The following is a 25,972-nucleotide window of genomic DNA, read 5'->3' as shown; positions in this document are numbered from 1 at the left end:
TGTGAATTGTAAATATGTATAATGTTTAATAAAAAAAATTGTAATTGTTAATTGAATTTATAATATAATAAAAGTAAGTAATTTTACATTAAAAAGAATATGTTTTTCATTGCTCAAATTTTATTAACTTTGTGTATAAGTTAATATAGATGTGTAGGGTAAAATTTGCGATTTTTTTAAATTAATATATACAATGGCAAATTTACGTGTTTCTTTTGTACGATCAAAAATTTCCTGCGTAACTCAGCTCGTATTGAACATTTTAACAGTCTTATAGGATTAATTTTTGCAATTCTTCCGAAGTTTTATTTATTAATCTACACTAATTACAGAACTTTATAATTTTGTGATTAAACTGGAGGTATTGTTTAAAAGACGTTTGGCAGTTGGCACTCGAGTGGTTTTGATTGATCACGTGATCAAAGTACTGCGAGTACCTTACATCAAAAACGCCAGTGCTCACAGTAGAATGTGGCGGCGATTATGACGTCATATATATCCATAGGGTACTGCGACAGTATACTGACAGTCCATAACGAAACGAATTTTTCTACAGTGATAAGCACTGTGCAGTGCTCGCAGTACATATCGGAACATACCCAGAATAGAATGTTAACATAGAGAAGCAACAAGACAAAAAACTTTTACAAATAAATAATAATAACTTAAAGACTTAACAACTATTTACTTATGTAAATTTATATTGTATTTATTATATGACACTCGAATATTATATTTTTTTTTAAATCTAGTGACGTTCGAAGTATATTTTCAAACCATGCTACAGATAAAAAATGGCGTCATTACTGAATTCTGAATGAGATTGTATATGACACCTGTTGTACAATAAATTAAATTATTTCAACAAAAATAATTATTGACTGTGAATAGGAAAATACTAACAATTTCAAAACAAATTTAAACGTTACACTATTTGACTTAAATAAAATTTTACCACAAAACATTTATAATAAAAGGTAAGGGAATGAATCAAATCACACGGAACTTACGTCTACAAAAAAACCCATCAACGAACCTGTTTATAATGTCAAAAAATAACACGAAGTCATGTTCAAAGACTGCAGTGCGTTCGACCAATCAAGTATTGCTTGCTTCGACCGCTCCAATATACCTGTCGCCCTAGAGATAAAAATAATAAGCACATTATAACTTTTTCATTATAGAAAAAAAAAATATTAATACACTTTAGCACGCGATTTTTGTATAGTTTAAAGATAGATATCAAGGTTCACCTACTCTTACATAAATATCATCCCAAGCGGAGTAGAGATTAGTCTGTAACAATTTATTTTTCAATGAAGAATTTTAAAGAATAAATAACGTTACTGAATAATAGAAAAAACTACTATACGGCTTCTCACGTTCATTTACTGTAACGTTTATAATAAGTAGCTAGTTTATCCAATTTCCTATTAAAATGATATATAAATTCAGCAAGTCAAAAACAAGACATGGCTATGTAGTTACGACCACACTATGTCATTCTTCGCGCGTTGACGCAACGATCACAGCACTGATTTGTGGCTGTTGCGCTGGCGGTTGCGGGTTCGATCCCTGCACATGACAAATATTTGTATTGGCCATGCAGATGTTTGCCGTGATCTGGGTGTTTGTGCAGTCCTTATAGGTCTCCCCACCGAGCCTCAGAAAGCAAGTTAAGCCGTCAGTCCCGGTTGTTATGTACACCTGATAGCGATCGTTACTCATAGTAGGGTCCGCCAACCCGCATTGGTGCAGCGCGGTCGATTAAGTTCTGATCCTTCTCCTACATGGGGAAAGAGGCCTATGACCAGCAGTGGGATATTAAAGGCTGAAGCGAAACGATATATTATTCTTGCTAATAAGTACATATTTTTGTATACCATCACACTTCGAGTCATATGACTACGGTGTAAGGGAACGTCACCATACTACGTGACCCGCTTATGGGAGTAGGGAGTCTTTAAAAATACCTTGCTTGGTCACAGTGGTGACAGGTGGGGGTTGATTTTAGGTTTTCGTCCGTAGTCAATAATCTCGAGAAAAATCTCACGCTTTTTCGAGCTATATTCAAATATGGAGTTTTTTAAAGTCACGTATGACAGCACTGACGCACATATGCCAGGATGATATGGAGGAGGATGCCAGCTGATTAAAAACTGACAATATGCCGAGCAGTAAAGTATGGTTAAAAAGTTATTTAAGTCATACTTCTGACTTACTACCTGAAACCTCGAGGGGGAGGGAGTCTTGGCAAATACTACGGGTGGTCACCAAAGGTATGAGTATGTCCCCTAACCGTAAATGTGGATACAAATGCTCTAACCATCTAGTAAATAAATCAATCCATACTGATACTGTTACAATAAATACGGGAATGTAAAGGGTATACGAAATTGGATTGGAAAAAGCTTATAATTTAAAAGAATATGTAAGGATGGTAAATTGCAGTTGATCCCATCTCATATAAATTTGATTGGCAATGATGCTGCAGATATGGGTGCAAAAATGAGGATTGTAGACAGTATACCTGTGAACCATGTACCTTTTTTAACCGATTTTTTGAAAGAGATTAAAATTGAGTGTTTAGACAACTGGAAAGAGTATTTTAACAAAAGATCGGTTGAAAAGGGTATATGGTATAAAACAATTCAAAACGAGCCGCCCGAGATACCCTGGTTTTATAATGCAAACTTTAGTCGACCAATTTTGGTTACCAGTTTAAGACTTCGATCCGGGCACGCTCCATTGAATGCATTCGGGTTCATGATGAAAGTTGTTTAGTCTCTTAAATTGTACAATATGTAACACGCGAGAAGATGTATACCACGCTTTAGTGGAGTGTGCTCGGGTCGGAGCCGAACGCAGAGATTTGGAAGAGGAATTGGTATTAATTTTAGATGTCTGGTAATTTACAATTCGATTCATTCTGATACTACTTCGGAGCTGGCGATAAAAATGTATTGGATGTTTTCAAAATTGGTTAAGAGTACAGTGATTTTGTTATGCAGAACAATGGGGCTGACATATACTTACAATTAGTCTAAGTAGGTAAGTTATAATGTAGTATCGCAGTGGTTTAATTGTGCGGTCGGTTGGGCGGGTGGTCTCGCAACTCTAACACGTGGTCGACGGGCTGAGGGCGGCCGTCGGGGCCCACGCGGGCTGGCTTCACCACGCCCTCAGAGAGCATCTTGTCAAAGAGATTCACCAGCTTCATCGCCTCGTGCTCCTTCTGTTACCCAAATTACCGTTAGCAGTCGTCCATTACATGAGGCCGCGTTGGCGCAACGGTTACAGCCATGCCATACAGGTGTTTGCCATGGTCTGGGTGTTTGTGCAGTCCTTGTGGGTCTCCCTACCGTGCCTCGGAGAGAACATTAAGCCGTCGGTCCCGGTTGTTATCGTGTACACCTGATAGCGATCGTTACTCATAGTAGGGAATATATCCGCCAACCCGCATTGGAGCAGCGTGGTGGATTAAGCTCTGATTCTTCTCCTACATGGGAAAAGAGGCCTATGCCCAGTAGTGGGATATTACAGGCTGAAGCGTCATTACATGAGGCTCGAAAGGAGGGAAGGGGGAGTAAAACATCACGAAATATCACAAGGTGGATGAGGGTCTGTAACGAGATATCACATGTATTTATTATTCTTTGATCACGCGATGTCTGACTGATACAAACAAGCAACAAACACGATGATGCTTAGTTTTCTAAAATTTAATGAGGTTATATCTATATTTAATATAAAAAATCAGAAAATTTTAATATACTTTGTAATAAAAAACACACTGGATTTTTTAGTATTGGGGAGCAGCCTAAAACCTAATCACCATAATAGGTTAAAAAGTTGCTTAAAAAAAATAACGTGATTTATGAATGACCTCCTTTCACATTTTGGGTTGACTGGAATAAATGGCAAAATAACCATAAGTCCACCTATTGTACTACAGACTGTAACTACCTTAAACTTAACTATGTTTAATGTGTAGCATGTGGTTGTAGTGTACAAGAAAGTATGAATAAATAAATAAATTAATTAATTAATTAATTAATCTTTAAGGAGTAGCTGCGGGGATTTTTGCCAAATCTTTACTGCATAATCTACATTCCAAATCGGTGGTAACTTCACATTAGCTTAAAAGTCTAGTAAAATAAAGTAAAAAAGTAAAAAATTTAAGAATAAACCTATTTTTCTACCAACTAGCCCGTTGGCAGAGTTTGTAGTGGCCCTGCTATCTGCTCCGCGGGTTGTGGGTTCGACTAACGCCTGAGCCTGGGTGTAATATTTGTATTTATATATGTATTATTTCCATGTATATTTACAAAAAAATATTTAGGTATATCAGCCGGCTGTTACAAAACAACATACAAAAAATAAATTAGCTGAATTGGTCAAGCCATTCTCGAGTTATGCGATTAGCAAAATTCTTTTTTATTTATAAAGATTTATTTGTTTATTAATTTATTATTTATTTATTTTCTATACGACTAGGTCGGCAAACAAGCATACGGTCTACCTGACGGTAAGCGGTTACCGTAGCAGACGCCTATAGAAGCATCACAAGAGTGTTATCGACCCTACCACCGACCCACCCAGCTCCGAGTCTGACCATCTCACTCGCCATAGGAACACAACACTACTTAGTATTATTTGGTTATCTTCTGTTGAGGTAGGAGTAGTAGGAGGAGTCTCAGATGTTGAGCATGAAATTTCCTGCTGTCTCCTACCTCTATAAAACTACTAACGACAAACCTTCGGACTGTAGAGAAATTGTATCTAATGTCCGTTTGCTGAATCAAAAACACGGTTCATTAATGATCGTTAATATTTGGTGATTGAATAAATGTTGGCAATTTTTTGAATTCAGCAGATCGATTTTCGTTAAATTTATAATTTGACTATAATCCGATTCCTATATTCGAATAACGATTAGTTTTGCTTACGAACTGTTCAATTTCGTACATGTATAAGAAAGCAAAACGAATATTTTTTTTTTTAATATAGTAAGTATATATGACTTTTTATACTCTATTCCAGTGGTTTCCAACCTTTTTACTTTCAGTAAAAATGGTTATTAAAAAACAATTTTTGTAATATTAGTTATTATTTTTAACCGACTTCAAAATGTTTGGGGATAACTTCGTCGTTTATGAACCGATTTTGATAATTCTTTTTTTGTTGGAAAGGAGATATCCTGTGTGGTACCATGATAAGGAAACCAGGATCGGATGATGGAATCCTAGAGAAATCGAGGGAAACTCTCGAAAATCCGCATATCTTTTTACTGGGTGAACCGATTTTGATGATTTTTAATTTAATCAAATTTGATGTTTATCATGTGGTCACATTTAAATTTCATCGAGATCTGATTACAACTTTTGGAGTAATCTTTGATAATGTGTATTTACTTGACTATTTTTTCATCTACCTACATAAAATTACTTATCGATGTAACTGAAGTCGGTTTTTTTTTCGTTTGCCAAGTCCTTTATTTTTAATCATTACATAGTTTAGGTATTCAGTATTCGTATCGTACTTTCGTCAACCACAAATCAAATATAATCTCCTTGAGGTAAGCATTTGTATGGTTTGAAGGTTCTCAAAAGGATTACTCATATTGTGCTTGCAGTGATATATAAAAATGACGCTAAAATATATAATTTATTTTGTCTTTTAAAAACAATGAAGATTTGAAATTAATAATTTTGCCTAAAATCAATCAAAAAGTTTAATCTATTTTTTTTTTTTACTTTTTGCTCATTTACCTAACTTCTTTTCAGATTAAATATCTTATATCTTCTTATAACATACACACACGGTCGTCTGCTCCTATGGTAACCAACTTAATGCTTATGTAACAGTCATAACAATCGGCTGTTACCTACAGGTATATATTTTCTTATAAATATACATAGAAATAAGACATGTATACATATATAAATACAAATATTACACCCAGACTCAAGCGGGAATCGAACCCGAAACCCGCGGAAGAGAAAGCAGGGCCACTACAAACTGTGCCAACAAACTAGTCAAAACTTAATTACCTCAATTCTTTGCTAATTGGTTTAAAGTAAAGACAAAGTTATAAAAAACTATATGTTGGTATGTACCCGACCTCGGGTTAAACAAAATATAAATTCTTGTTTATCTTTATCCAGCGTACCAACGAAGCAAGGTTTTTTCTTTTAAAGAAATTTTTCTCACGAAGAATTTGTACTTAGTGACAAAAAAATCTTACCTGTTCATCTGTCATTCCCTCAAAAGGATTCGACCTAGGAGGCCTTGTGCATCCCACAACTGGATCAATACGTGGTTGAGCTTCCAAATACTCTTCGGTATCTGAATCTTCACTACTGGAGGAATAGAGCACAGGTCCTCGACTGCTGCCCATTAAACCCTTTTGTGCTAAGTGACCAGCGGCGTTACCAAAACCTGTGTACTTGACCATACGACCAACTAGAACAAAAACATTGTAGGTAACATTACAAGCTTCTAACTTTCACTCATAATTTAAAGCAGTAAATTTTGTTTGATAATCTTAGACGTATTTAAAAATTATTCTTCGTAGCGGGGATGGTTTTAAGCTGTTAAATATCATGCTTAAGAGGAAAGGGTACCTAAAAGACTTTTTAAAAATAGGTATTTTAATAAAATGTTAAAACATTCTAATTTTTATTTTTATTATTTATGTAACTAAAAAAAACCTTCAGCTATGAACCTATGTTCTCGGATTTTTGTAAATATGCGTAATTTTTCTTTAATGAGTGTCTAAAAATGTACAAAAAAAGCAACATTTTATACATTTTCTTAGTGATATAAAATAATAATAATAATGTAAAAAAATTATGTGGTGTCATGGGACACCAGGTAGGAACGAAGTTCCTTCGGATAGTATAGAAGCAACATAATTTGAAAAAAAAAAAATGTTTAATTTTATATATATTTTCTAGTTCTTGTTTTTTTTTTATTGTTTGGTCTTTTATAGTTATGTTTTTTGTAAAGGATTTATTTTATATTATGAATATTTCTGAATATCAATTTCACCCTGAACACTTTTAACGCTATCCCATTTAATATAAAATAACTTTGCCTTTTATAAAAATGCCCGATTATTTGTTTATATTTCTCATAATTCTGTACCTCTGCTAATTATTAACAAAAATATTCAATATATTATCATGTTTTGAAATAATTTCAACAATATTTGAATATAAAATGAATCTTACTCTCATCTATGGCTTATTAGTATTGTTCATTCATTTGCTCTTTGTGTCACTTTACTATTACACTATCTAATTTTGTGTGGTCGACTTCCGTACTTACGCCATATTTGTTTACCATTTAGGAGACTTCTAAAAAAAAAGAATATACAAATAGACACTACACTGCAACGATAGCTATTTTAATTCATTTTACCAAAAAACGCCAAACATTTATAGCGTTAATGTTAAATGAGTTCGGTTTTATATTCGTCACATTATACAGTTGTGTGACTGATATTACGTCACAGCCGTTATATATTTTTCTTACGGTTTTAGTCTCACAATTTTCTCAGTTCGGTCGCCCAGCCAAATGTCAAGCCTGCCTGCCGTAAGGAACGTCGTTCCAATTAGGCAATATTTCTAGTTATTGAAGACTCCTATTCCCTATGATAATAAGAATATAAAAAAAACCAAGACATAGGGGCGTGGTCATGGCAGTTAGGTTTTATGTTAAAAAAATATTTGATCTAATGTCATTATCCAAGGAGAAAACAGTCGACTACGTTTGTATGGAGAAAGAGCCGGTATCCTATCCTCTTAACGCATGAAAATACGAAATATAAATCCATGAAGAGTAAGAAATACATTAAGTTTATTTAGTGTGAAGTGTGTAAACATAATTAATTTACAATGATACAATGTATATTAATGTTTTACAACTGTAGACCACAATAGAAAAACAAGCAATGTTAATTGCTAGTTAATTTTCATAAATTAAAAATAAATCTATGCAGTCTATATTTTTTTTAATTGCTTAAAGCAAAATTTTTACTGCCATTTTATAAGGATAATTATATGTTTCAATACTAGACTAATAAAAGTAAAATATAACATAAAATTGTGAGAAAGCGTTATTACAGTAAAACAGTCACTCGGGTCAGGAAAGTGCAAGAAAAATGAATGTCATGACATTTATGCACTTTCCAATGTTGCTAATTTTGATCATAATTAATTAATAAATATCAATAAAATTAAATTAATATTTCTTAAATTTTCAATATACAAATAATACAAATAAACGCTCAAAACCGATAAACAACCACTGTTAATAATATATTAATAAACGTCAAAAAAATGCAAAATAGTTGGTCCGTCAAACAATGCCGCCAAATGCTGAGGTGTCAAAGTGACAATACCGGTTTTTCAATTTTTTCGCGCGGATGTTCACAATTCTTGTCAAGTCCAGACAACCAAATTACTGGCTACAAACTATGATATTGATGATTGTTACTTCCTAAATTTTTCGAAGTTTAAGTACACACGAATGCTGCTAGATGGCATCATTAGCTAATTTGTGTATTTTAACTTACATTCCTCGTTTTTTAGTCTTCAATTTTAATGTTAATCACACTGTTGATCCATATTTTGTAAGAGACTTAAAATAATAGTCGTAATTCACCAATTTACGGTATATATTTATTATTTTTATATTACATAAATTATTATAATTCATAGAAATATTGAAAAAAGAAAAGTAAAAACAACCCTGTGACCATGTTTGCTGTAAAGTATCCGAAACGTCGGGCATTTAAAAAACATAATAAACCGCGATAAAATCCGAAAATTTTGTTTTATTATGAGTAAAAACAAATACATTATAAATATCCCGTTTTTTGAATAAATAAGTTTTAATCGCCATTTTTGTGCCGCGTTGGCGCAACGGTTACAGTCATGGATTGTACCTGTTGCGTTGGCGGTTGCGGGTTCGACCCCGCACATGACAATCATTTGTATTGGCCATACAGGTGTTTGTCGTGGTCTGGGTGTTTGTGCAGTCCTTGTGGGTCTCCCCACCATACCTCGGAGAGCACGTTAAGCCGTCGGTCCCGGTTGTTATCATGTACACCTGATAGCGATCGTTACTCATAGTAGGGAATATATCCGCCGACCCGCATTGGAGCAGCGTGGTGGATTAAGCTCTGATCCTTCTCCTACATTGGGAAAGTCCAGTAGTGTATTGACATTTTAATCTACGCTTACCTTTTTCCTTGCAAAGAATGAATAAAAACTCGGCAACCAGGTCTCTAACTGATGTCACAGGTGTAGTTAAAAGCCTGCACAGCTGATTGCGGAGTGTTTTGCCCTTTTCAGGTGGTCTAGACACATCTCGTAAAGGTGGCAACACTACCTGCCTCAAATACTTTCGCTGAGCCCGGCAACCACGTGAACTTTTGTTCAAAACGGTTAAAATCGGCGACAAATTTTCATATTGATTTTTTGTACTCTGAAAAAACATGAAAATGTTAATTTTATGAATGAAAAATTTATATAGGGCGGACACAAGTAGGTATAAAATGAAACTAAATAAACTACCTGTTGGAATATATATAACATAAAACTATTTATAACATATTTAAGCCGAGTTTACTTTTTATCCAACATACATAAGTCGATTAGAAAAATCACAGAGTATATATATATACATATATATATATATAGTATATATGTCATAGGAATGTGTTCTAATTACAAAATATATATAAAGCCTTCACAACCATTATTCACTTATATACGAAAAATTTTAGTCGAATAGAATCAGAATTAAAAGTTCAGTTGAAAACATTATCCAAACAGCCAACTCCAGAACAACTGGAAGCAAATCAACTATGGAAAAGACAAAGATCACGCCCAGAAGCAACACTGCGGAACTATAAAAAAAAAGCAACATTAAAGTAATAGCTGGCAACACCTGCAGTAATTTCAACATCTAACAGCTTTAGTGCTCCCGCACACATACAATTATAAGTTGGCCGACTACCGAACAACTAAACTTTTACAATTTAGTTGATCAACTTTATTTTGTTGGTTGGTTAGCCGCAGACTATTCGATTTAATCAGTGACAGTGTTGCTAGCGCGGTGCGTTTGCGTGAAAATGCGGAAAAAAACGCTCTAATTGCTCTAATAATAAAAAGAGAACACAAAGACGAAAACAAAAGAGAAAATTTTAGGTGCAACCTATATTAAGTAATAGATTAGAATATGGGAAGCATCATACACTGCATTCTAAACTCAGATGTTATCCATATAATTTTTTTTTTATACTACAGAATGAGTATTTCGTCTTTTGATGAGCTCGTATATCTAATTGGGCCAGCAATAATCATCAGGACACACCTTTCTGACTCGCTGTAGCCGTTGAAGAAAGGATTTTTTTTTTAAATATAATTAATATATATCCACGGGCTTTTGAAACCCATGTACTTATTTCTAAAACATGCTTTTTTAAAATTAAGGTGCAACAAGTGATCGGGACGCAGACGTCGTACCCGTCGACGAAGATCCGGGCGTAGGGAAATCACGCGCACGCGTCTTCCATCTTGCCGTGCGACTAACCAACTAAGTTGGATAGTCAGCGAGCTTGTATAAGGTAACCGTGCTAACGAACAGTTGGACAACTTTTTAAATGTACGTCGATCGGAAGTGAATTTCGATTCTGATGCGATCGGTATCCAATTAATTAGTTGGACAATTTAGTTGGAGAAGATGTGCGGGCTAGCATATGTCACTATACCTATTAGTATACTCTGCGATTTAGTCGGCCAACTTACAATTGTATGTCTACGGGAGCACTTCAGGAACTTGAAACAAAAAACGATACGAACGATAAATCAGAACCCAAACTAACAAGACCTCCGTTGTTTGTTGATGGAGTTGGAAACATCCAATCTCTGCTCAAAATGTGTCAAGAAGCGACATAAGGCTAATAATAATAAAAAATACGGAACTAGATTAAAAATACAGTTGAAGTCATCATACTCGAATAATTAATATATTACAAGGAACATTACAACGAACTCAATTAAAGGAACACCGAATTCTATACAAATCAATACTGGAGTTTTAGAGTGGTGCTAAAACACATTCACCCCTCGACACACAAAGAAAAAATGGTAAATCTGTAGGCAATCGGGCGCCGATTTATGGGGTTTTAGGAGGGGGAGGGGGGAGTGGGTTACCCTCTGGAACCACTCCCACTGTCTTAAACCCCATGATTATGGAGATATCGTGGTTAAAATTTTGAGGTTAGAATTGTGTTATTTAGAGCTATCACAATACCTTAGAACTCCGCGTCTGACACCACCTTAGCTCCGGCGCTGCGGGAAGTGCACTCATGCTCCGTTTCGCAACTTTCACACGTTATTTTCGAACAGGAGTACGTAAAAACGATCTCGACTGCAAGATCAACAAACGATACGAACTGACGTGTAACGACTGACAAATAGAAGCTAAAAAAAATTGTCACAGGCAGCCTAGATATGTCAAATGCGCAGGTTCACACCACACTTCACAATTTTCAAGGAAAGAACACGCAGACAAGGTCAAATGCATCCTGTGTGATGGCGAACATCCAGCAAACTATAAGGGTTGCATCCTGTACAAGGAACCACGAAAAAATTAAATATTTATCAACATATAGCCTTCAAGGAAACGGTTTCTTTAAAATCCTCAGAAGACATAATTAAAATAGTGCAATACTTTACTAATAGTGTGCAAGATGCAGCCTGGTCTTCAATTCCAACACAAAATATTGCGGATGATTACCCATGCCCCGTGGTTCATGACCAATGTGCATCACAACCTCAAAGTGCCTACAGCCAAACAGGAGATCGAGGGATATACCAAATCGTATAAAGACCGCTTCTTCAAACATCCAAACACCCTAGCACCGTCACTTATGAACGATGCCTGATGGGTCCGTCATCTAAAGAGAAGAATACCACAGAATTTGGTCCAGACACAGTAGTCACTGCTTAAATAAAGAGAATGTGACTAAGGTCACATACCGTGCACGCCAACCAGAAGCAAAGTCCGCCATACTTCTGAATGCCCCTATGACGGAGACAGATTGCAGTAAAATTTTAAGTTGAAAACCTATCTTGTAGTTTCTTCTTCCATTGTAGACTGATTTTTGAATATATTTTTTTTACTTATACAAATGCATGTAAATAAAATTAAACGGCAAAAGTTCGATAATATTCTGGGTGGTATCACAAAGTTTTCATCTATGTATTATCAAACACCACTAAGAAAATGCATGCACGTTAAAAACCCTTACTGTTGTTATTGAGAGTCTGTATTCAAAAAGCTCCAGTAATGCTTGTAAAGCATCCATATTCCTCCCATCATATATATGTTGCGCTGTTTCTCCATCATGCAATTCTGGGGTTAAATACTGGTAAAACACTGGCGGCACACTATGAAAAATAATAATTTTTTTTAAACATTATTTTTGACGCCACGTTGGCGCAACGGTCACAGCCATGAATTGTACCCATTGTGCTGGAGGTTGCGGGTTCGATCCCCGCACATGACAAACATTTGTATTGGCCATACAGGTGTTTGCCATGGTCTGGGTGTTTGTGCAGTCCTTGTGGGTCTCCCCACCGTGCCTCGTTCGGTTAAGCCGTCGGTCCCGGTTGTTATCATATACACCTGATAGCGATCGTTACTCATAGTAGGGAATATATCCGCCACCCGCATTGGAGCAGCGTGGTGGATTAAGCTCTGATCCTTCTCCTACATGGGGAAAGAGGCCTATGCCCAACAGTGGGATATTACAGGCTGAAGCGATTATTTTTATAAATTAAAAATACCAAGAAATGTCACAAGGAGGGAAGGGGGTTACATTGAGATATCACGTGTATTTATTTTTCGTTAAACGCGCGATTTCTAGCCAAAAAAACAACCAACAACCTTAATGGCTGTCTAGAAATTTGTATCACTATGTTTAATTTTTCAAAATTTAATCAGATTATATTTGTATTTAAATACAATATTCTGAGAATTACAATTTACATAGCAGAAAAAAATACACGTGTTCTTGGTATGGGTTAAAACCTCACCAAATATCACCAAGGGGGGTAGGAGATCCAAAAAGTTTTTAAAAACCATCACGTAATTAATGGACGACCCCTGATATATATGTTATATAATAGGTTAGGAAAAAAATCTTTTCATATTTTCTAGTAAAAAGTTGCAATAAAATCTTATTGGTTGTAATGTTTGTAACTTGCTGGTTTTGATATCATGAAATAGACATTTTAAAAATGAAATTAATAAGTAATAAACAGTTTCCTGCCACTTTTTTTTCTGTTTTCTTCTTCTTTATTTAAAATTCCATCTGTTTTGGTTTCTTAAGGATATTTTAGGTAGTGCAAAGTTAATATCAAAAGAGGACTATTGAAACTACTTGTCATGGTTTTTTAATGCAGAGAAAAATTTCTACAGCATAGGAATCCTGTCACCACCTATGAGATGGTGGCAAGTTATCGAACAAAATGGTATATATATATTACATTTAATGTAAATAAATTTTGTAAAATCTTACCTAAAATTTCTATATAAAATATAAAGATACTTTTTCCGGCCTAATAATAATTATTAACTCGAATATCTACACTATTTCATATTTATATACATCTTGGAGAAGTTCCAATTGACAAATCATTTGCTTGGTTTAAACATGTATCCAAAAATAAGTTTAAAATTGTCACAAAAGTAACTTATTTTATATGTATTAAATACTTTTTAGCATTAACTAAAACTCACCTCGTCAGTAAATTAGCAATATTACTATGTAACTCCATCAATTTTTCCTGTGTTGGCACATGTGCATATAATAAGGTGGTTATTGCCGGCATCAATCTTAAGTACATTCCTTCATCTGCCTCACTCACTGGTTCCTCAGATCCAGAATGTAACATAAGGTTAAACTGAGTTTTTAAAATTTCACATACTATTGCTTGCTGATTTTCCTGCATAACAAAAGAAACTATTAAAAAGGATTGTTTAGATAAGGCAAAAGCTTTTCAAAATATTGTTTAGGTTAGCTATCTTTTTTTACATTGTAAAATACATAACTGTACCTGAAGATAACAGTTATGGGAATCCTCTATAACATTACTGCTTCCAGCAACCTCACTTTGGGTCTCAGTAGCCTCGATAACCAGTTCATTTAGACAGCTAATTAAATAATCCATTCCATGAAGTTCCTCTTTTATTTTACTTTTTATATCTTGTCTCAAGGCCGTCAAAATGAATAATAACTTCATATCAAAGAGCATTATGTCATCTTTGAAAGGTATTTCTTTATAGGAACGCAGTCTTGCCACTAGTCCTTGTGCTATACTTGTGTGTGCGCAAAGCGCTCTTGCCACTTCACTATTGAAAGCTATGTTGCATAAGCATTTTAAAGCTTCAACTACCACTTCTTTAATGGGCATATCAACATCGGCTGTTTCCTCTGGATCCACGAAATTGAATAAGCCTGCTTTTTCTATTAATGTTACTATCCATTTTTCACAGATCAATTTCTCTAGTTCTGTTTTGTCTCGGCTGTATTGGTATAAAAAAATAATTGTAAGCTCTTTTTCGATTTGTATTATTATAACTATTTAAAAAACACATAGTAAATGTTATAATCATTATAAGGCGTACCTCAAAAGCCGTATTGTAGTTAAACATAGAACATGAACACTTTCTGAAGATTTTGTTTGGAGATGCTGAAATAATGCAGCCCATAACGAAACTCTTCTATTATTCGCCAATAAGAAAGGAAATGTAAAAGCTGAGTCATTCTGGAATTATATATAAATATTGAAGTTTTGTGGAATCATAAGCGAATTTAAATATGAAAAAATATTTCATATATCACTTACCACTTTTAAAAAATTCTCTAAAATTCGAGTAATTTCTTCAGTATTATTACTACTTAAAATAGCTATTTCGTCCTCATTCATAATTATAGTTTAAATAATACTGCTGGTTATATATTATTCTTGTCCCAAATTGAGGATGATAATATGTTTTATTAAATTCAAATGAAAACAGAGACCACAAATACCACAACTTCTAACCACCCTTCTATTAACAGACTGTTAACAGACGACAAGATGACAATTGACATCAATGATTTACATAGGTAGGAACACGAAAAAAGTATCGATACTTTGTGGTATCGAGTACGTACTTCAGTATTTCATGTGATACTTTGAAGCAACGATCTTTTTTTGGTAGTCGTAGATCAATACATCTAGGTATCGAGTACTTTTGTATGTTTGGATTTGGTTTGGATGAGAGATGATACTACAAAATATGGGCGGTTCAACGTTGGGGTTGGCCCACAAGGCCCGTAGCGTTTTTTTTACGTTCGTGGAACGGCAATTTAGGCGATCGCGATCGATGGCGTTGTGGGCCTAAGGTGGAACGCGCCCATTGGAGGTCTGCTCTGGAACTGTCAAATGTCATTTAATTTGACTTTTGATTATTTGATATTTCTGTAGATTTTAAAGAAGGCTAAAAGGTCTGGCCTTATCGACCTGAAATATATTTAATAGGCCTGAAAATGGCTCCAGTAGCTTTAACAGGCCATTTGGCATCGAAAATTATACGTGAGTTAAACACAGTACATTTATTTATTACAGGAAAATATTAAAAGCTCTTACATAATTCCTAACTTATATTTGACATTTTATCTTGACAACAAAAATAAAGTAGACGTTTTTTATAAAATATTTAAAAGAAATAACTTATGTAGTATCAATACGTTTAGTGAAATCATCTATTTAACAGCTAAGAATGGCTACATGAGCGTTGTTTACATCAAGTCTGCGCAGTATAGCAGTGATGGTAAGCCCAACCTGGCCGCTTATAAAAGAGGGACTGGCGGTCGCAGCAGCTTCAATGGGATCGTTGCAACTGTATTCGGCTGTACAGGATTCGTTGGTCGATATGTTTGTAACAAGTTGGGAAAAACAGGAACTCAGGTATAACTATATAACTATATTATAAAACATACATTAAAATTGCAAATTCAAAATCAAACTTATTAAAACTTAAAATATAATGTATAAGGTGGCTGTTGCAATAATGGAAATACAATTTTTGCTATAAAGAAATATATAATCAAAGGCAAAATAAATTGATTTCCTTGATTCAATTTAATTCTTTACTTATAGCTTTAGCTGTGTAAATTAGATACAAATTATTTCGCCAATGCCATTTCATGTAGTGAAAACACAGTTTAAACTTCCAATGTTAATTATAAAATAAAAGAATGCAATGAAAGTCATGGGATACTCATCCCAATTACCTGTCTGGTAGTTTTAGTATAGTATACGGGTATGCGACCCCGGCTTACCGACTATTACTGTCCTATCCTTTACCCTCTGCGCGGTAATATCCTACATTTCCTATTCCCCACACTAACTTGCCAATCTTCCTTTTCACACCACCTATCCTTCCCTTTCCCTATTCCTACCCACTCCGCCAATCCAACATCAACATCATCAATCAGGAGTCAAGATGGGAGCATTATAAAAGGAGAAGAATGTGTGTTAAAAAGATTGAAAGAGTATTTTGAAAGTTTGTTCGAAAGAGAGGAAGTGCAGGTACAACATACGGCACCTTCCATGGAAGAGAGTATAAATGGTGATGAAAGTGAGATAAGCATGGATAGAAATAGCGAAAGCGTTCAAAAGTATGAGATTAGGTAAGGCTGCAGGGTATGACAGGATTGCCGTCGAAATGCTGAAGGCTGGACACGGCATAGTGGCTAGCCAGCTGTACCGCCTTTTCAATTTGTGCTGGCGAAATGGGCAAGTACCGGGAGACTGGTGCAAAGCCGTAATCGTCCCATTGTACAAGGGAAAATGGTCACGGCAGGACTGCATAAATTACTGCGGTATAAGCCTCCTCAGTGTCGTCGGTAAATTGTATGCAAAAGTGTTGATTGAGAGGGTTGTAAATGAAACAGACGAAAAAGTATGGGATGCACAAGCGGGATTTAGAAAGGGAATGGTATGTACGGATCATGTCTATTCTTTGCGGTGCATAGCCGAAAAGTGTTTGTCTAAAAACAAAAAAGTCTATTGCGCATTCGTCGATTTAGAAAAGGCCTATGATAGAGTGATGAGGAATGAATTGTGGTCAGCATTGTCCGTGAATGGTGTGAGCAGTGTCCTCATACAAGCATTGCAATCTCTTTATAGGGATTCTAGTGCTTTTGTGAGGATACACGGGGCATACATTGAATGGTTTAATATCGAAAAAGGTGTTAGACAGGGATGTGTAGCGTCACCGTGACTGTTTAATCTGTTCATGGACAATTGTTTGACAAATTCAAAAGAGAATGAAAGTGGGTTGAGAATGACTGAGTTACTCGTCAAATGTCTTCTCTATGCTGATGACCAAGTATTACTTGCGTCTTCGGCCGAGGAGTTGCAGGAGATGGTAACTGCTATGAGTGGAGTTTTTGTAAGAAAGGGAATAAAGATGAATGTAAAGAAGACGAAAGTGATGGTGTTTGAAAGAGATGAGGCAGTGACAGACTGCAATGTGAGTACCCTAAATCGAAGAGCATGTATGAAGTGAATAATGTAAGTGGACGAAGCGAAAGAAGTATGTAATGATCGTAGCAAGTGGAAAGAAGTGGTCTCTGCCTACCCCTACGGGAAAGAGGCGTGATTATATGTATGTGTATGTATGTAAGAATGCAATAATCTCTATACTAGAACTAGATTTATTATATTTTTATAAATTGCAGATGATCTTACCATACAGAGGGGATTTTTATGATGTTGCGAGATTGAAAGTCTGTGGTGATCTTGGTCAAGTGTTGTTCACACCTTATCACTTGCAAGATGATGAATCAATTGCAAAGGCTGTGCGTTACTCGAATGTTGTGATCAACCTTGTTGGCCGTGACTATGAGACCAAAAACTTCAAGTTTCATGATGTACATGTAGACGGGGCAAGACGTCTAGCTAGGTAATTAAAAATTTAATAATGTCTTTTTATATTTTGCATTTTAAATTTCACAATACTTTTAAATGCCCTTAAACCATACAATACGAATATACTATATTATACATCAAATAAGAAATACTACATTGACAAAAAAAGTCAAGAAAAAAATTATATCTATGTTATGTATCGTATGGTATGGTTAACACGGGCTAGTTTCCGCAACTCGACGACTGCGCTTATTTTGCGTGTGTGTGCATCTATGTTATGTAATAATTATTAGTGAATAATATAGTATTATAGTAGTAATAACTAACACTCTGGTGTAGTGCAGGTTCAGTACCACCTCAGGGTGGAAAATTGTATTGTACAAATATTTCTTTCCGGTTTAGACCTCTCTCCTTGTGGGTCTCCCCACCGTGCCTCAGAGAGCATGTTAAGCTGTTGGTCCATTATATATGATAAAATATATATTTAATTTTCAAATTACAGAATCAGCAGAGAAATGGGGGTGGAGAGATTTATCCACTTATCTTACTTAAATGCTGAGGAACATCCAACTCCCCTTGTGATGAAGAAGCCATCAATGTTCAAGATCAGCAAGTATTTGGGTGAATGTGCCGTGAGGGAAGAGTTTCCCACTGCTACTATTATAAGAGCCTCTGATATATATGGTTCCGAAGACAGATTCTTAAGGTAACCTTCTAAAATGTACAACACAAATGTGTTTTGTATATTTGGGTTAAAAGTTACCCATTTTATTATTATAATGCCTTAAACGGGTATGAAATTTGCAACATTTATTTTTTATATTGTACAACAACACTTGTAACTTGAAGTATTCAAAACCTTGTTCAATTCATTGTTGATTTGTTTGTTAGCTGGTCTAAGTTCACTTGAATTATTAACAAACATCATCAGAAAACGTAAGTTTTCAATGTGCAACATCAAATAGAGTATGAAAATAGACCAGTCAAAATTTTATGTGGAAGTAGCTAATGTTAAACAAAAATACTGATCAAATAGTATAACATACTTATTTTCTTTAACAAGGGATATTTATTTTTTCCCCAACTTGTATCCATAGGTCATTTGCGTCTGTTTGGCGTATCCATAGTCAGGTTATGTCACTTTATAAGAATGGTGAGGCCACCATCAAGCAACCAGTCTATGTGTCTGACATAGCACAGGCTATCCTAAACGCTGCCCGCGATCCTGATACCAGGTGCCAGACATATCAAGGAGTTGGGTAAGTATACATTAAAATTATTCAATATAATATGTACCAAGGTAAACGTTTAGTTAAGTTGTATGTTACAAAGTAAAACTTAATTTAATTTTTCACTAATGTAATGTGATTACGAGGAATGCTCTGGTGAAATGGTGCGTGTGACGTGTCGCCGGCATCTAAACACCAACAGTCGCAGGTTCAATTCCCGCTCAGAGTGGATATTTGTGTCTCCCCACTGTGCCTCGAAGAGCACGTTAAGCTGTTGGTCCCGGTTTTTCTCATATGGTGTGTTAAGCTCCCACTCCTTCTCCTACATGGAGAATGATCCTATGCTCAGCTATGAGATATTACAAGCTGAACTGTAATGTGATTGTTTGTAATAACTAACTAAATATACTATTTTTAGACCAAAACGTTATCTTCTGCGCGACCTCGTTATCTGGTTCTACCAGCTGATGAGAAAAGATCGGGATTGGGGATTCCGGCTCATAGATATGAAATATGATCCTCTCATGCCTCTGAAAGTGACGCTAGTTAATTTGATATCACCTGCTTATCCATTTGGAAACTTGACCTGGGAAAGCTTGGAAAGAGTAAGTATTAAAATAATATATGAATAAAATTAAAAAAAAAATAATTAGAGAAGACACAAATTTAAAACAACTTAAAACTCAAAATTTTTTTAAAAAATGATGAATGATTATAACGCCCGAAAACTTCGTCATCAATTTTAGCTAAGAACAATTTCAAATTCAAATTTCGGACACTTTTGTTTTAAATTTGACTCCTTATAATTTATAAGGTTCCGCTCTTCTAAAAGACATTAAGCAAAGAACTCAACTAAAGTGTAAAATCTCACACTTATTATGCCACTACTGAATGCGACAATTTTAAATCGTATTTTGTTTGGCCCACTTCCATTTCAAATTCTAAAACTGTCGTTCTGGCTGGCCCTCGACGTTGTTAAGTGGTAGATTTAATACGGAGAAATTTTTTTTTTTTCTGTCATGCCCTAACAAGTCTAACGAGAACATCTAAAATCAATCATTTTTTAGTTTTTTTTTTTTTTTGATGATGATGATGAGGTACTAATAAAAGAATTGTCTAATTGGAATGTATTGAAGTTAAAATTTGTATTGCATTTTTCAGGAAGCTACTACAGATGTGCTTGTTAAAGGAATGCCTACTTTAGAGGATCTTGGAGTCACCCTCACAAACATGGAAGATCAAGTTCCATGGGAATTGAAGCCCTACCGTGCCTATCAATACTACATTGACAAGATTGGAGAGTTCCCAAAACCTCCACCTCCAAAAGTTCAACCAGCCCTTTAAGAGCTAAATGCTTATTTATTATAAATATTAACATTGCAATTCTTGTTCATGTGGTACATCATTGTAGAACATTAAAATGAATAAATTATCATTTGTTTTACTTAAAAATTTTTATTATCGCCCTGACTTCTATACCAGATAGTTCATGTCGTCATAAGTGTAGATTGTAGAATCTTATTAAAATGTCGATTTCACACATTTTTTTTTTTATATAAAGATAACAACTGACTACAGTAGTTATACCCGAATGAGGTTGGAATACAAGGTATTGGCTCACAGTATGTCACATCATCACTCACTTCAGTACAAGTTCGCGCCAAAATGGTTTGAACATAAGTGTGTTGCCCATAGTCACCACGCTGGGCAGGCGGGTTGATTACCGCAGGGCTGGCTTTAGCGCACCGAAGACGCTGCTGCCCGTCTTCGGCCTGCGTATTCCAAAGCCAGCAGTTGGATGGTTATCCCGTCATCGGTCGGCTTTTTAAGATCTAAGGTGGTAGTGGAACTGTGTTATCCCTTAGTCGCCTCTTACGACACCCACGAGAAGAGAAAGAGTGGCTATATTCTTTACTGCCGTAGCCACACAGCTTGCCAACTATGCCTCATAGGATTTGACAATTGTATATATACAAACATTGTTGTGCCAGAGGACGGATCTAATTTACAACCATCACACTTAACGTGGAATGTCGCTAATACTTTTTTTGTATTTTTACCTAGCTTTTGAACACGTATTTTTTTTTTTCTCATGCTTTTTGTTGGTCTTCCGTGCTTATCGTGCCTGTTTGGGGAAGAGAGGACCGAGGTGTTCAGTTCCTCGTCCGCCATCGTAAAGGGAGGATCTTCTGACCGTGTGTCCTTCCGTTGTGTCTGGTGGGCTACTGGCCCAACAATTGTTGTCGGGTTCTTGTATACATATACTCAATCACTCTGATAACTTTGATAGCGTGATGTTAGGATACGTCAGTTTTGTCTAGTTTTTGTATATCGCGAGATAGATGTCGCTACACCCGCTCAATTGACGCTTTTTTTCCATAATCTTGGACATAAGCAGCCCATACCAGAATTTTTTATACAAATACTAGCTGACTCGGCAAACGTTGTCTTGCCGCTAAACGATATTTAAAAATAGGGGTTGGTTGTAGAAGAGTGAAAATTTAGGGTTGTATGTATTTTTCAACGCCAAATCATAATAAAATAAAAAATAAATAATTTATCTCAAAATAAAAAATAAAAGTTAGGGGTGGACTACCCTTAACATTTAGGGGGATGACAAATAGATTTTGTTGGATTCTCAGACCTACCCAATATGCACACAAAATTTTATGAAAATCGGTCAAGCTGTTCCGGACGAGTTTAACTACAAACACCACGACACAAGAATTTTATATATAAGATAACAAGGTGTATTCGATTAAACTGCCAACGTACGTCGTAAAAAAAAATTGCATTTAAAAGTATCGATTGTAAATTTCCAAATGTGACAATTAGGGAAATAAATAAAAATTTCGCGAGACCGTAAATGTTAGAATACTACACTGATTTATTGGAAATATTGATATGGTGATATTACACCATCATAAGTATCATAAGTAAGTCAATCATAAATATTGCACTAAAAAGATTTTACGAAGCGATATAAGCTGAAACAAATAAATGTGTAAATTTGGTATATCTTCACAATATTATTAAATTACGTGAAATCAGTGGCGGTTGCGGGTTCGATCCCCGCACATGACAAACATTTGTATTGGCCATACAGGTGTTTGCCGTGGTCTGGGTGTTTGTGCAGTCCTAGTGGGTCTCCCCACCGTGCCTCGGAGAGCACGTTAAGCCGTCGGTCCTGGTTGTTATCATGTACACCTGATAGCGATCGTTACTCATAGTAGGGAATATATCCGCCAACCCGCATTGGAGCAGCGTGGTGGATTAAGCTTTGATCCATCTCCTACGTGGGGAAAGAGGCCTATGACTAGTAGTGAGATATTACAGGCTGAGGCGTTACATGAAATCAAACTTTATAGGAATAAAAAATAAAAAAATTACTTTAGATAATTTTTTATTTAGCTTAATTAAGGAGCAGGTCTGCCACGTCCGTATCCTCCTCTCTGTAACAAAAACAATTTATTGTAGAAAAATTTCATCAGATTTTTTTGTTTCAAGATTTAAAATTTCAAGACAATTACTTGTATACAACATAAAACACACAGGATCCCTCTGTTGTATCTTTCCATCTATGTGAACTTGATAAACTCAAAAACGAAACCCATTTTTATCCAGTTTAAACAATATACTGAATTGGTTCAAATTTTAAATAGGTTGTGTTTATTTTTTTTTTTTTTGAGTTAAAAGAAAACAATGTATGGCGAAAGAAAGACGTAGACACATTTACAACAGCATATATTTTTCTTCTAATATATGTAGTTGTCATTTTAAAGTTTAAAAAAATGGTTTCATTAAGTAGAAATTTATTTTCTTGTATATGATAGTTCTTATTAAATACAAAAATTTAATTACTTTTAGCATTTCATGCACATAATTGACACACATCATACATTTGTAATCACTATCTTAAGAAAATTATCACAAAATATCAACTATCATGTGAGCAACTAAGCATAGTGTCATACTGCTCTGTTTACCATGAAAAAAAAGCTGGCATATTTCTATCCTACTTGTGTACAATTGGATTGAGGACAATATCAAAATATATATATATAATGGTTGTCTTTTAAAAGTATGTAAGTTTATGCTCATATTTGTACAATTAGGAACTACACACTACCTACATACCTAGCAAATAGTTTTATTTTAAAGGATTAATTGAAAGTAATAACACTGTAAGAGTTGTAACAATCTGTTATAACTGTGAGGTCATTAACTGCCTTCATTATTACTTCCAGCATTTTGACATGTAATTTAAAAGACAATGAATAAAATTTTAAATATTATTATTTAATGATGTTTAATTTTAGATTATTATAGACCAGTAGAAATTCCTAGAAAACTTCAAAAGACAGAACACTAATAAAAATATTAATACAAATACTTACGAATTCAACAGGAGCAGAGCCAGAACCGACATCAGCCTTCTTATCATGTGGCGCACCAGGTGTGGTAGGTGCACGACGGTACATTGATCTGTCTTCAGCGGAGCGTGCTGGGGCATCTGACCGGCCAACGGCACCACGACGGACTGTCTCTACACGTACTGATCGTTTGAGTGTAGCGGGTACAATTTCAGGCGGCAAGTGGAGGAAGATTCTGAGGTACTCAATGCCTTCATTTGTGAGGTACCTGGAAATTAAATTGTATGTGGTTAAGCAAATTTATTATGGAAAAATGTAACCAAATGTTCAGTTTACTAAGAATTCAAATTAATAAGTAGCCAAATTTGGGTTATAATAACTCAAGAATTACTTTGGGTTCCCAGTATACTTCCAAAATTGAAGTACATAGGTAAATCTCTTTAACTCTTTTTTTACTAAAACTGCAGCAAATTGTCTTTCTTTAATCAATATAAGGATGCATTTTGTATATAAAGGACAATAAATAAATAATGAAGATAAAATCTCTCATTGCATGGGATGCATATCTTTCAAAGTTGCAGCAGTGTTAATTTAAGCACATGTCTCTTAGTTGACTATTGCTTTGATATAAAACATGACCTGTTTCAAAGTGCCAGCATGACATTTTATATTTTGCACTGTCTTTGTGTGGAATTTTTTTAACCATTCTTAGCGTCCTGTATCTATTTTCTATTTCTAATTTTAATGAATGTGTAACTTTCAAGAAAGTTGTAGGGTGAAAAAAACATAAGGTAATCATTTTAAAGTGAAGTATGTTTGTGAAGTAGCTGAATAAAAATATGACTAACTTACAGTAAAGGATACCGTTTAAACATCTAGTAGAAAGTGCTGGTAACAATATCTGCTTAAAATGTGCAATACTCAAATTTTGCCTTGCTTAGTGACATTTTTTTTAAAACTGTCATGAATATCAAATTAATCTAATATATAAAATTCTGGTGTCGCGGTGTTTGTAGTTAAACTCCTCCGAAACGGCTTGACCGATTCGCATGAAATTTTGTGTGTATATTGGGTAGGTCTGAGATTCAAACAACATCTATTTGTCATCCCCCTAAATTTTAAGGGTAGTCCACCCCTAAATATATTTTTTAATTTTTAGATAAATTATTTATTTTTTATTGTGATTTGGTGTTGAAAAATACATACAACCCTAAATTTTCACCCTCCTACCACCAACCCCTATTTTTAAATAGCGTTTAGCGGCAAGACAACGTTTGTCGAGTTAGCTAGTTATTATACTAAATTTTGTCTACTCATAAATTAGCAAAATACCACTTTTGAATTCTATTCAAATTATGACTTGTATTACTAAGTACTACAAAAATGTAATACATACATATATTAAATCCCATGTAAATAGTTAATGATTAGTAATTTGGGCACTTGTTTTTGTGGTTTTACTAACAGTATTTAAAACCAATGAAGTAACAATACAGCTGTGAGTAAAAAATACCTTTAACTGGACTTTAATTATTAGTTATCTCATCTATCTTCATTTTCTATTTCTCATATCATCTTTGATGTTAGTGAGCCAGTTGAACATAATACAAAAATCAGTGTTAGGACTTACCAGTAGAAATGTCTCCACGCAAACTGTTCTTTCACATAACCTCTAGATTTCAACGACTGCATCGCCTTGATGACCTGAAGGTTGGGGATCTTCTCGAGATCAGGGTGTTTAGGTGCATGGTAGTCCTTCTTAGCTACCATAACACCCTCCTTGAAGAGATATTCATAAATCGCAACGCGATTCTGTTTTGGCATCAACATCTTGACCAACAACTAACTAAAACAAAAATATTATAAATCAAAAGGTTATGTCTTCAGTTTTTTTTTTTGGGCACAATAGTATCAAATATTCATATTTAAATTACAAAATTAACGTTGGAATTAATTTGAGTCTAATGATTTTAATAGTTTTTCACTGATTATATAGATATTTTAAGATTTTAAATTTTAACACTACCTTCCGCCTATTTTGACAACAGAAAAGAAGTTCTAATTGTCGAACCACAGATTACCCAAACGTTATGTCACTTCTGGATTTTACTTCTCAAGTTCTTACTTTAGAAGCTTAGATGTGGAATTTTATCTTTCAAGAGGTTCAAGAACCCCAAAATGGAGAGATTAGGCATTGCGAGGTAAATGGAAAGAAAATTAGGACTAAAATTCACCAAGAATTTTCATCCAATTGAAAACTTTAAAATTATTAATTTTATCGTATCAAAGAATATCTCACAGTGACTTTTGTAAAACAAATGTAAAACAAATCGGAATAGCATAAATTTAACAAAACTTACTCGAA

At 34.8% G+C, this 25,972-nt stretch overlaps 3 protein-coding genes across 4 annotated transcripts; 1 reads left to right on the top strand and 2 right to left on the bottom strand.

The window, feature by feature from the left end:
* Nucleotides 1–971: 971 nt before the first annotated feature.
* LOC123669913 (synembryn-A) lies at nt 972–15,163 on the bottom strand. The gene is made up of 9 exons (XM_045603428.1): nt 14,931–15,163; nt 14,710–14,849; nt 14,139–14,607; nt 13,822–14,027; nt 12,329–12,467; nt 9,252–9,495; nt 6,248–6,465; nt 3,037–3,235; nt 972–1,140 (listed from the first exon to the last, which is right to left on the bottom strand). Exons 1-8 carry the CDS (start codon nt 15,009–15,011, stop codon nt 3,080–3,082), a joined length of 1,653 nt encoding a protein of 550 aa, XP_045459384.1. The 5' UTR covers nt 15,012–15,163; the 3' UTR covers nt 972–1,140; nt 3,037–3,079.
* A 355-nt stretch (nt 15,164–15,518) lies between these two features.
* On the top strand, nt 15,519–20,678 carry LOC123670220 (NADH dehydrogenase [ubiquinone] 1 alpha subcomplex subunit 9, mitochondrial). Its single transcript, XM_045603729.1, has 7 exons — nt 15,519–15,662; nt 15,844–16,037; nt 17,816–18,039; nt 18,508–18,711; nt 19,103–19,264; nt 19,653–19,839; nt 20,396–20,678. Exons 1-7 carry the CDS (start codon nt 15,617–15,619, stop codon nt 20,576–20,578), a joined length of 1,200 nt encoding a protein of 399 aa, XP_045459685.1. The 5' UTR covers nt 15,519–15,616; the 3' UTR covers nt 20,579–20,678.
* Nucleotides 20,679–22,624: 1,946 nt separating this feature from the next.
* On the bottom strand, nt 22,625–25,727 carry LOC123670219 (40S ribosomal protein S10). 2 transcript variants are annotated; one of them, XM_045603727.1, is made up of 4 exons: nt 25,634–25,727; nt 25,238–25,453; nt 23,632–23,875; nt 22,625–22,686 (listed from the first exon to the last, which is right to left on the bottom strand). In XM_045603727.1, exons 2-4 carry the CDS (start codon nt 25,435–25,437, stop codon nt 22,651–22,653), a joined length of 480 nt encoding a protein of 159 aa, XP_045459683.1. In that variant the 5' UTR covers nt 25,438–25,453; nt 25,634–25,727; the 3' UTR covers nt 22,625–22,650. The 2 variants fall into 2 exon arrangements, with proteins under 2 accessions (XP_045459683.1, XP_045459684.1); XM_045603728.1 differs by having other exon boundaries at nt 25,238–25,449; nt 25,634–25,717.
* Nucleotides 25,728–25,972: the final 245 nt, after the last annotated feature.

This window comes from Melitaea cinxia, chromosome 4, assembly GCF_905220565.1.
Source record: "Melitaea cinxia chromosome 4, ilMelCinx1.1, whole genome shotgun sequence".
Classification (NCBI taxonomy): domain Eukaryota; kingdom Metazoa; phylum Arthropoda; class Insecta; order Lepidoptera; family Nymphalidae; genus Melitaea; species Melitaea cinxia.
Note: the sequence above shows the minus strand (reverse complement) of the source record. Positions and strands in the feature narration are given on the sequence as shown.